Consider the following 12789-nt stretch of genomic DNA (forward strand, 5'->3'; position numbering starts at 1 on the left):
CAATGTGGATCTGCTGAGGTGGAGATCTGAAAGAAAGAGGAAGAGTCCCATTTGGCGGACCTGGCCTGGACACCCTGCCTGTCCCTGGCGCGCTCGGGGAGTCACACGCGGAATGGTGGCTGTTCTGTTTGCAGTACCCTGGGGCTGTCGCCACGTTCATCCTTAGGGAGGTTAATCCCCAGGTCGAGGTCCTGGATCTGGAATAGGCAGATCTGCTCAACTAAAGCACCTGTCCAGGCAAGTTCACCAGAGGTGGCTTACAACTCAATTTTTTTTTTTTGCATGCAATGCTGCCAAAGAGTGATGCTTTTTATTGGGACTAAAGTAGTTCTATTCAGACAGCTCTGTTCCCGGGATGAAAACTTCTGGTTTAAAAAGGTTAAGTAAGGTCAGCCGTGGCAGCTGAAGTCACCTTCAAAAGAGTCTTTCGGGAACAATATCTAAGGGAAAAGCATTTGTTCATTCGTTTCTGGTTCTTTCCTTGGTGACTCAGTATCTCTGTGGGATGCACGTCCCACAGTTGGGGGTTCTGGAGCCGTGCAGTCAGGTCTCAACAAGATGTTATCTGGAGTGTCCTTTCACCCTTGGGACTGTAGCTGTTAAGACCGTCCTGGGGTTTAGGCAGAGGCTGGATAAAGAACAGAAAGGGCAGAGGCAGAGGGGGGACTAAATTCAGGAAGAGAGTTTTGAGGTGCAGATGTAAGTCGGCACCATTTAAAACCAGAGTGAGGCCCTGTTCCAGCCGCGTGGCTCCACGCACTGAATCTGCATCACGCAGTCATAGAAATGACATTTCCGCAGCCTTGACATTCTAAATATCATGAGAATGAAATGAAAGCCAAAAAAATTCCCACAGCTTGTGAAGATCATTACACGGCACACGGTGAATTCAGACAAAGGGAAAAACTTTCTCAATATTGATAAGAGAAGCACCTAAGAAGTCATCCTTTGAAGAATGACGGCTAGCCTGCACCGGCTTGGAGAACGAATGAGGCCACGGCCTGGGCTGCACTGGTATATGAAGCAAAAAGCATTTTGAGGAGTGCGTGCCCTCACATTTTGCCTCCATTTAAATTCTTGCACTGGAATAAACAAGCCTGCTTGCTAGGAATGTATTCGTCTGATCAGAAACACATCGAGCAAATGTCAGCAGGACAACACTGGTCAATTCTGTTTACGGAACGAAATGCATTTGCAAAATAGCTTTGTTTACTACCCTAGAGTCCATCCCCAAATGACAACAGCCGGGGACTACTGTCTGTTCCAAAGCAATAACCCATACTCTAACCACATCACCAGGAGAAGTGATAGGCAAATTTCTCTAACATTCAAATTTAACATATAAACCGGGATACTCCTCAAAAATGCCAACAAAATAACGTTATAGCCATGAAAACAGTGCTTGCCTTCATGATATGCCCGTATAAAGGAATATTTGAATCACATTTCCAAATGTGAAAGGGTCACGTACATTGGTGATTGGTGATCGAGGGTCTAAGAAAAGATATTTTCAATATGTTAACTTCTTGTAAGTACAAACACGTTCTAACCTGCCCAAGTTCTTCATTAAGGTCTGATGTGTTGACCAGGGCTCCTTCATTAATTTCTTCATCATAGAAATCCTTATCCCATGAAATGAAGAAAGAGCCCAAGAATTTCTGCATTTCTACTGTGACATACATGGAGACAGGAATGATGAAGTTGAATAGAACCATGAATGACAGGAAGTCAGTGAACATTTTCAAAACCTAAAACAAAGGAAATAGTTCATGCTGATTAGACACACGGTTCCATCAGACAAGTACGAGACAACCAGCTTTCTTTTTATTTCAATGCTGAAAGCACTGCTCTTGCTATAAAAGAAAAACCTTCCTTCCAATACTAGGTCAGTGGCCAAAATTCTTATCACAGCATGTAAAATCAACATTTAAGAATACCCCCAATTTTTTGGGGGCGCCTGGGTGGCGCAGTCGGTTAAGCGTCCGACTTCAGCCAGGTCACGATCTCACGGTCCGTGAGTTCGAGCCCCGCATCAGGCTCTGGGCTGATGATTCAGAGCCTGGAGCCTGTTTCCGATTGTGTCTCCCTCCCTCTCTCTCTGCCCCTCCCCCGTTCATGCTCTGTCTCTCTCTGTCCCAAAAGAAAAAAAAGAAAAAAAAAAAAAAGAATACCCCCAATTTTGGGGCGCCTGGGTGGCTCGCTCGGTTAAGCGTCTGACTCTTGGTTTCAGCTCAGGTCACGGTCTCATGGTTCGGGAGTTCGAGCCCCACGTTGGGCTCTCTGTGCTGACAGTGTGGAGCCTGCTTGGGATCCTCTCTCTCCCCTTCTCTCTGCCCCTCCCATGCTCGTTCTCTCTCTCAAAATAAATAAATCAATAAACTTAAATCAAAATTTGAAAACACCCTCAATTTTATCATTATTTTTCAGTAAATGTACCTTTTGACTTCATGTTTTTTCCCTTCCTTAAATTCTCTGCCCTCCCCCCAATAAGAATGTAGGATCAAAGTTTCTATGTATGTGTCGATTATGTTCCTACCATTATCACAAGCCAGGGATTTCTTGTTCAGCTGTGTAAAACTCTAAACTAAAGGGCCAGAAACAAGCACAGATGTCTAAAGTTAAAAAAAAAAAACTATAAAACTTCTTCAATATCTAATAGCTTAGGGCTGCCAGACGACGAGGAGAAAACTCAGAAGCTAACAAAAGGTATCATTATCTCAGCAACATTTCAATAAACGGAGGCCTGGTCAGAAAGTGCTAGGGTTAAAATGTCTAGCAAGAGTTAAAAGTTGCGGCATAACACAGGTTACCTTCAAAGTCTCCCGCTCTTTCTGAGTCTTTTGGTTATACCAAGGTTCGTCGTTATATGGGGTACTTTGCCAAACATACTTTAGAGTCGTGCACACTGCAGCTTTGGCCAGTAAGATGAATAAATACACAATCAGGAAGGCGTTAATGGATCTGAAAAAAATAAGATATGATGGATTTAGAAACCACAGCGTTCTTGACGATATCAACCACATGTACGTGTAACTGTTCCGTTTCCTAAAGCTCCTCCCGTGTGCAGTGTGTAACCATAGCACAAGCCGGTATGTACAAACCTCGGTTATCACCGTGGAAGCGTTATTCCCAGGTGGTAACGTGGAAAGGCCAGCCCCGACCTGTTCGTCGGTCACCACTGCTCCCCCAAAATACAGTGGCTAACTAGCTTAACACATCTATGATCAGGATCCAATAGCGATAGGAGACACACACGCATGCACATCACCTGCTCAACCCTTATAGAAAGACTAGGTCGTTTCCGTTTCCCTAAATCCTAAGGGTTGGCAGTAGAGAGTGGGGGAGCAAATGTGAAATCCTCAAACCGAGGACGGATTCTTTTAATCTGGAAGTAGAGCTATGGAGAGGGTGCCACTGATGTACTGGGTATCCATGGCAACGACACAGTGAGGTCCAATGCTGTAGCAACTGGCTTGAAGATCTAGCAAGTACCACGTCAGTAGTCGCCAGGACACCGTTCTCTATGTTGCTGAACTTCCCCATGTACAGCCAGTAGAGGAACCCAAGCCAATTGTCTAGCAGCAAAACGGAATACATCTATATTTCAACTCAACGTTGCCCTTGAATAGCTACACGAGCTTAGGTAAGTCACTTATCATCTCGGAGACCATTTCTTCATCCGCAAAGCAGACAGGCTGATAGGAATTGCTCCGTAGAGCTGCTCAGAGGATTAGACTCAATCAGACATACAAATCACTGAGCACAAGTCAGTACGCTCGGTATGGTAGCTGCTATTATAATTGATGTTGTTTTTTTGTTATGGTTGGTGTTTGGAATTACTGAGAAGTATCTCTTTCACAGTTCAATCACTACAAAGAAATTGCGGTGTGCACTAACTTTTCAACAGCTGAACGTTTCTGAGATTTCCCTTGGTAGTTCAAAGCCATTTTGGTTTCCATCCCAGTGTAAACAGCAACTCCTAAGGAATAAAAGAATATAATGAAAACTAGGTTGCCAGTGCGACTGCCAACCAACTCCCCACCAAGTGGGAGCTATCAATTTTTTTCCATCTATAAAAGGAAGGATTCTAAGCCTTAGTCTAGTCACCAGCTGACAGAGCGTTTATAATATAATTTTAACTCTACACGCTTTATGTCTCATACTTCAAGTTAGTTTACCATCTTATAAGTTCCCAACCCCTAAAAACAGGCGTAGGTTGAGTGGCAGTTATCCGCAACGTTTCATTTTTAACAGGCACCATTTAGGCATGGGCTTGACAAAGCATTATTTCTGATAAGCAGATCTTAAAAAATTGCTCACCATATATCTTCTTGGTGTTTTTTAGGGTAGCTCCTTTCAACAAGAGATTTTCTGGTCCCAAAGACCTAAATGAAAAATGAACACAGCTTATCCAAACAGCCCGATACACCCATCAGCATCAACCCTGGGGACGTGATCGGCCCTAACACACATCTATCTCCAAGGGGTTGAGAGTGTGTCTTTGCACTTATGTCTTATGATTCCTCCCCGGGATGAGCTGCAAGATCCTTCCGTGTGAAGCTCGTCGAGGGGACGGCCCCCCGCAGACGGAAGCACGGCACAGATGTAGCCAGCAACACACAGAGGTGGAGAGACGCAGAGAGAGAGAGAAAGGGATGAGGAGGCAGACACAGCAAGAGGGAGAAGGAAAAGGTGACAAATGAAAAGACCGGGAAAGTAGCTGGCAAGGTGGGAAAGACACACGGACATATTTATAAAAGAGCCAACCCGCCTCTGGGGCCATCGCGGGGCACCTGGCGTGGAAATTCCTTGTGGGCGTGGCTATAAAGACCAAGCGGGAACGTTGCGGTGTGGAGGACAGAAGGGGGAAGAAAACCTCCCTCTTTATATAGATTGCTTCATTATAAATGATTAGCCTTCCGTTTTATTTCAGTCCGGGTAATTCTCTCAGCTTTTGAACTGTCCCCCTCATCCCTCAATTACTCTCCCTTAAGCACGGTTCTGCACGGCCAAGAACAAAACGTACAGAGCCCCGAACAGATTTGGGGAGCTGAGTCCAAGTGCCTGGAGCTCTGAGATTTTGGACGCCCTCAGGGTCACTTCCAACACCACCCCTTCCACACACACTGGGAGAGCTCCCGCCACCACAACCCTACCAATCCCGTTACTTTAAGATCTACTACCGGGACACTGGCTAGTTGATCCAGCTTTAGTCACCTTTACGTCCCTTTCTATAAAGAAAAGGATTTGGCTATTTTAATGGGGTTTCAAGAGAAATATACCCACCACCACCCAACAAGGACCGATCAAAGGAACAACAAACTAACCTGGCGACCGCCTCAAGACTATTACTATAGATATTGATCCGCCCAACAAACCTGCGAAAAGAACATAATGGCAAATGTATCTTCTATGTCAACATGAAAATCTATACGTCACAAAAACGGGAAGGGATCGAGATACAAATAATACAAACGAGGTAAGACTGCATGAACTACAAAAACCCATTATATAACCATAAAAAAGTTATGTGGAACCAACAAGGTGTATAACACTGTCATCTAATTTTAAAAATAGTATTACGGATTAGAAGAATGCAAACCAAGATTCTAAATCGATTTTCACAATCTACTTGGCATTGTGCATGCACATGACACCTCTGCTCATTTACACGTTATATAAATAATTGATCTCTATTTTAGATTTATGTGAAGCAAGGTTTCCGGTGCTAAAGTGCAACTTTGAAAACCATCAGTTCGGGAGCTGTTTCCTTGCGCACACATCACAATCACTGAAATGCTTACTAAACCGTAGATTTCTGGGCCCCATCCCCAAGCTTATGATTCAGGTGAGAATCTGCACTTCCCACAAGTTCCCAAGGTGCGGCCGCTGCTGGCCCAAGATCACCTTTTGAGAAGCACTTGCGTTAGTCTCAGACAGCAAACACTTGGTTACCATCTTGGAAATTTCCAACCTGTGTCTCCTGGCTGACCAATACTGAGCCCGATCTGATCACTTAATACGGCTGCCTGGTAATCTGCGTTTCTCAACAATGGGGTAAAAAGGCCGAACTCTCCTTCACGAGAGAGTTACGAGTATTTGGTAACTGGCGTTATAATTTTTTTCAGAAACACTGAACTATTATTCTATAATATGTAAAATACGATGGTCTGCTCATTCATTCGCCACATGTTACTTGCGCCAGTGCCGTGGCGGGTGCTGGAGAGACACTAATAAGAAGGACGTGTTCCTTGCACAAAAGAGAAACAAGTAAACAGGCAATTACGATGGAAATGGTGACCACTAGGGTGGTACCAGGGCAGGCATTCTGAAGTCACACAGCAAAGGAATTCGATCTGGTCTAGAGAAATCTTCCCTGCCCTAAAACTCTCCTTCCTATTTAGGGTAAGTGAAAAATTTAGGAGTTGCCATATAAACACGCAAAAATGTGTATTATTCTCTAACACAGGCAGAAGTCGTCACTTCATTTCCTGTGATTCCATGGACCTTCTCCTCCCTTCTATTACGTCACTGTACTGTACGCTTAGCTTCAATATTTTATCTGCCTTGCAAACTGTGAGCTCCTTGAAGGCAGGGAACAGCTGGTTTGTTCTGTGGTCCCGGTTCCTACTATCAAGGTGGATACAGAAGAAGGGAAAGAAGAAAGAAGGAATGATGGGAAGGACACTGTTCTTGTAGTAGGATGAATACTTTGTTTTTCCACTACTGTGCATTGGCGTTAAGCCACATCCAACCATTTGGTCCCCCCATTAGGACAATGACTGTTAATCAGCAACTCTGCTCCAGAAGGCCTAAGCAGAGTAAAAGAGAGGAAACGATGCAACTTAGCTGTTTACTGAGGACAAGAAACAGCCCTGTCTGCAATACTCAGTTCATCATGATCGTCACGAAAATGGATAGAGCGCATGGCTCCACGTCCCCTTCCTCTCTGTAATGTTGAATGACACATAACGGGGGTCTGTTTTTGTTTTACTTAACTCTGATTAATGCACGAATCTGACAGATCAGCTTTCTGGGATAACATAATCTTAAAATGTGATAGATGGTCATGTTTACAAGTACCAGAAATAAAAGAAAAATCCCAAGGAAGGTCTCTGGGCCCACAGTGATGTATCTTAGGCCGGTAGCGTTTGATTCATTTCCCGGCCAGAAGGAAAGAAAGGCTCATAAAAACATAAATGAAGGCAGGCTGGTTAAGGGGCGGGTGTTTTCTTTGCAACACCGGCAGCAAAGGGAAGCAGCGTCGGCCGACAGCTGTAAAGTGAAACCAGGTGATCCTTACTTGTAGAGGTCAGGTTGAGGCTGTTCACATTCAATTGCTGCTCGGAGGGTATCAATGGATTCGGCTGTACATAGCGCAATGGTATCACGCACTGCATAATGTGTCTAGATGAAAGCAGAAGAAAAAGCACAAACAAACAAGGGCTTCTTTTCAGAACCGTATACCCACCTTATTCCAGGAACACGGGATGTTTTCGTAAGAGGCTTTGCCAGGATAACACAAATATTGACGCACCTTTCCCACTAACTAAATTTGATGGCATTATTCTCCAAATACGTTACAAACAATTAGATAACCCTGCTGCAAAGGGATTTAAAAGATAATAAAGACGAAAAGCTTTTCCTGATAGTGACAGCAGGGAGAATTCCATGGGTAGCACGTATATCCTTAACTGAAAACCTAATGAAGAAAAGCAATCCGTTTGTTTTTTTTCTCCTAGTTATAGACCTGAGATCTATTACTTTGCTCACCATAGAGTACAGTGATATAAATATATACATATGAGTTGAACATCAATAACCCTTTTGGTCATAAGAAGGCTGACGTTTTGCCAATAGAAAGAAAAAATTCATTAATAGATACATTACACAAATAGCATAATTAATGATCTTGAAAACGTTCAGGGGTGCCTGGGTGGCTCAGTCGGTGAAGCGTCCGACTTCAGCTCAGGTCATGATCTCACGGTTCGTGAGTTCGAGCCCCGCCATCGGGCTGTGTGCTGACAGCTCAGAGCCTGGAGCCTGTTTCGGATTCTGTGCCCCCGCCCCGCTCTCTGCCCCTCCCTGGCTCTCACTCTCTCTCTCTCTCTCTCAAAAATAAATAAACATTAAAAAAGAAAGAAAGAAAATGTTCAAAGAAGCTACATTTTATACGAGGAGCAGGGATATGATGCGTCTTGCTTTAGCCAGACAGAATATTCTACTAGTGTATACTATGCACTTGATTTACCCAGAACTCCAGGCAGGCTCCAATAAGCCCATCTATAAATCATCAAAGGAGGGCTAACACAGACCGAAAGACTGCAACCACTTATGCACAAGGGAAAGCTGTCGCACAGTCTTCTGGGAATATGACAGAAGTGCTAGAGCTCTATTTAAAACTGTCACCTGATTTTGAAACCCGTGTACTTTGAGCTGATTTGATCAGATCAACTTAACGGAAAAAAGAAAGCCCTAGAAAGTTTTCTGTCTCGAGGCAACTTTTTCCCCTATTAGGGAATCTTTAGGTACATTTCTCGATTTTTATCTGGACATTCCCTCCCTCAAATTCAACTCTGTTTTTGAACGGTTTCAACGGACGAGTTTATCACCGTGCCCTTGAAGTACGGAATTCATCATCTAACAGGCGTTTCAGTTCCTGTTTCACATACTGAGCCCTGGTTCTTGACTCCAGATGGAATAAGCAAGCAGAGAGAGGCCTCAAGGGTACACACAGAGGTGAGCCCATCAGTGCCTTTCTGTAAAGGCAGCATATAGAGGATGCATCTTCGTGCCCTGTGGAGCTCTGGACAACGGCCAAGAACTGACTGCCAGAAAGTACCACGGAAGTAAGTGATCTTCCAGTTTGAGCAAACTTATTTTAACACATTTATAATCCTTCCTAGTTGCAATAAAACAGACATTCGCCAAACAAAACCCTAAGGTATTTTTTTTTTTTTAATTTTTTTTTCAACGTTTATTTATTTTTGGGACAGAGAGAGACAGAGCATGAACGGGGGAGGGGCAGAGAGAGAGGGAGACACAGAATCGGAAACAGGCTCCAGGCTCTGAGCCATCAGCCCAGAGCCTGACGCGGGGCTCGAACTCACGGACCGCGAGATCGTGACCTGGCTGAAGTCGGACGCTTAACCGACTGCGCCACCCAGGCGCCCCCCTAAGGTATTTTTTTAAAGAAAGCAATCAAATTACTGCAAGGTAGAGTTTCTATAAGCCATGAGTAAGCATTGTTTAAAGAAAATATTCATTCCTTTTAAAAATAAAAATAGATCCAAGGTTAGAGTATATGAAGTTATTTTTGTAGTTACACAGTTTAAGCCTCTGAAGACATTCATTTTAAAAGGCCCAAATAAAACACTGAATGGGAGATGTCAATATTAAATGCAAGCAGTGCTACAAAAAAAGGTAGTGGCTTTTATCTGGGGCGAGTATTTTCCTCACTGAACTCCACCCTTTTCCCTCAAGCTGTGTATCTGCTTAGAAATTCAAAGACGATTCCATAAAAGCGGTCTTTGAATACAAAACTTAACACCAACAGGAAAAAAGAAAAGAAGGGGGAGGGGAGGGCAGTGGGAAGGAGTGCTAGACGATGAACTGTCCCAAGCTCCGCTCAGGCAAGGTTTCCTTTCCATTACCTTGCAATTGGATTCCCCGTCAAGACTGGCCGTAGTAACGTAGCAGGTCCCATCACTGGTACAGGACGACAGAAGAATAAGATCACAGGGGAAGGTTTCATCTGCCTGTACTTCTACTACATCACCGACCTAGTACACGGAGAAAAAGAAATGTTCTTAATTCCAAACAAAGCATTCATTAGATCTCAAACTAAAGCCAAAACAGTAGCAAGAGACCTGTCCCGCTCTTAGAAGAGTGTCTGTGTCCTATGCCACGTGAAAGATAATGAGTATCACTGTTCAACATTCAGAATCCCCCTTAAGGTCACAAGGACTTAAGGATGCAGTCGGATGTCCTTACTGTTGAACTTGAATGTCAAAGCAACAATTTTGGTACCCAGGGACCCATTTGCCCTCTGATGTTTTGGGCACTGCTGTTCAATAAGACGCCGAGTATCATCACTTCATGAAGGAATCTAGAAAATCTAAATGTCTCAACTTGAGCACTTCCCGGACACTGGGCATCGTGCATGTTTCAATACGCTTTTGCCTTCCGTGCGCTCACAGCTGTTACCGTAGGGCACCAGTTCCCTCTTCAGTGCTCGGAAAAACTTAATCAGAGAGGCATCTATTTTTCCCATGAAAAAACGCTGGGACAAAAACATAATTTTCAAATAGGTCGCTTTCCAATAATTCATCTGCTACCAGAACAATCCATTAATACATCCATGAGAAACCATTTCCTATCAGCAAGTCCCCAAAGCTCAAGTGTGGGAAAAACAGGAGAGAAGAAATCATGAACTATTTCTATTGCAGAGAATTTAATAATGTAGGGAATAAATCATAATGGCTAAAAGGTAGGACTGGGTTTTTTTTACAGTTTATTTATTTTGAGAGAGAGAAAGAGCACGAGCAGGGGAGGGGCAGAGAAAGAGGGAGAGAGGGAGAATCCCAAGCAGGTCCCACACTGTTAGTGCTGAACCCGATGCGGGGCTCAAACTCGCAAACTGCGACATCATGACCTGAGCCGAAACCAAGAGTCGGACGCTTGACTGACTGAGCCCCCCAGGCGCCCCTAAAAGGTAGGACTTTTGAACCTGACTTTACAGCTCGGCTCTGCCACTTCCCTATGAGCTTGGGCAAGGGCCTTAGATGGTTGCAACCACGTCACAGGATCGGTCTGAGCGTGACGTGAGGACACAGGTAAAGCGGTTAGCGAAGTACCTGGCACATATTCACCATCCGATGATTCTTGCGAACACCCTGCAACTACTTTACCTCCAGCCTATGGACAGTCGTAAGATGTTGGGGAAGGATGGAAGGAATGGAAAGTTCGGTGCTTCCCAACCTTTTCCGTACCGTGGCACAGAGAGAAAATGTTAGGCGTCAGTTTGGTACAGCCCCTCAGGTAAATGGAGGAAGCTGCTTGTGGCAGAACACAACCCACTTTGGCGCGTGTGTGTGTCAATATCTAGCGCACCAACCCGGACGCACCGGTTGTGAAATGCCCAATAAATGACACACCTGTCGTCTATTTGCTACACGATTTGGCAGACAGAGATGAGGATTCCGAGACCTATTCAGGAACCATTTTATTTTCTTGCCAATCTTAATCAGTAGCCAAGAGAAACAGCATCAATAACTGAACTAATTTGTAAATAATATTTTGTTGGCTCTTTCCTTCCTCCCTTACATAAACACTTATGTTGCTTACATAAAACTACAATCTATGATTAAATACACAGACGAGAAACAACAAACAAAATCCTCAATCATCTGAGAAGAAGGAAACACGTATTAAAGGATGGAAGAGGATTCTTAGGCACCGATAAAGACGCGCCACAAATACACAATTTCTTCTATGCCATTTATGATTAAAAAAAAATTTTTTTTAACGTTTATTCATTTTTGAAACACAGAGACAGAGCACAAGCAGGGGTGGAGCGGTGAGAGAGGAGGACACAGTATCCGAAGCAGGCTCCAGGCTCCGAGCTGTCAGCCCAGAGCCCGACGCGGGGCTCGAACTCTCGAACCGAAGATCATGACCTGAGCGGAAGTCGGACGCTTAACCGACTGAGCCACCCAGGCACCCCTAACACCATTTACGATTTGCTTAGATGTGAACTATAAAGGTCCCTGTACCTGGAGTGCAAGCTGAGGCTGGTGAGGTGGTCAGAGGCCAGATCTCAGAGGGCTGGGCAGAGGCTAGGCCTTACCCTGAAGGCAAGGGGGAAGGAGGAAGGGGCTTTTAAGGAAAAGGAACAACACGGTCCCCTGAAGCATTCAACTCAGGTTCTACTTCCCTTTAGCGTTAGTTAAAAGCATGAAGAGAACATCACCATCCCTTCTGATAAATATCAGAAAAAGCCAGATCATCTGCAAAAGTATGATTTTTTTTTAGTTCATCAGAGAGCTGAGGTTGCGAGGCAACCACGTAAACTGAATTTCAAAGGGTGAAAAGCCCTGGTGAGGAGCGACAGGAGAAACGAATTGTTTCACAATTCACAAGGCACAGGAGCACGAGATGACAGCCATAAAAGGGCAGCAGAAGAAAACAACCAGATTCTGTAGCAATTCTTCAAGGCTTGATGGGAGCGAACGTGACAGTTTCAAATCTCTGCGAACCTGACAGAGAAGACGGGATCATCACCACCCATCATTTCTTCTTTACAGGCATCCATCGGGTGCCCCTGAGCAAACACCAGGGCAGGAGGCCGAAAAGAGCCTTCCCTCGCTGGTACAGGCATACAGGGTGTGACTGACGGCTGTGCGGAGACAGGTGCAAAATATGCCAGCATCCAGAATCGTGGAGCCTGCTCTCACGGGAGGCAGAGGCCATCTAGGTCTAGGGGACAGGCGAGAAGCCTTCCCCGGCACAGTCTCAGGAAACGTGACCGCTGCTAGAGGAGAGGTAGAAGCAGACACCATTTGCTGCTGGGGATGGGGCGGAAAAGCCGCTGATACCGGGGTCCTAGCGCTAGTAAAAGGCAGAGTTCAACCGCCGTTGGAGGAAGGGTGGAAGGAGGGCGACAAGGCATTCAGTACCGAGGCGAAGGTGCCCAAGCCCTGCTGAATACGGGAGCAGGAGAACCAAGAAGAAATCGTTCTGTTGTCACCAGGAGCCGCAACGAATAACAGTAAGAAATAGCAATCTACC

The 12789-nt window shown here is 44.9% G+C and overlaps 1 protein-coding gene across 15 annotated transcripts in view; it reads right to left on the reverse strand.

Annotated features, from left to right (window-relative positions):
• ATP11C (ATPase phospholipid transporting 11C) overlaps positions 1-12789 on the reverse strand; it is a 172596-nt gene that overhangs the window by 61126 nt on the left and 98681 nt on the right. For 14 of the 15 annotated variants that reach the window (XM_023249320.2, XM_023249315.2, XM_019824382.3 and 11 more), the window contains 7 exons: positions 9654-9782; positions 7304-7407; positions 5328-5378; positions 4321-4385; positions 3898-3979; positions 2811-2961; positions 1551-1748 (listed from right to left, as the gene is read on the reverse strand). In XM_023249320.2, coding sequence (XP_023105088.2) covers positions 1551-1748; positions 2811-2961; positions 3898-3979; positions 4321-4385; positions 5328-5378; positions 7304-7407; positions 9654-9782 — 780 coding nt within the window. The remainder of the gene's footprint in view (positions 1-1550; positions 1749-2810; positions 2962-3897; positions 3980-4320; positions 4386-5327; positions 5379-7303; positions 7408-9653; positions 9783-12789) is intronic. The other variant, XM_023249318.2, reaches the window with a different exon arrangement.

The sequence above is a fragment of the Felis catus genome, chromosome X (genome assembly GCF_018350175.1).
Source record: "Felis catus isolate Fca126 chromosome X, F.catus_Fca126_mat1.0, whole genome shotgun sequence".
NCBI classification, from domain to species: domain Eukaryota; kingdom Metazoa; phylum Chordata; class Mammalia; order Carnivora; family Felidae; genus Felis; species Felis catus.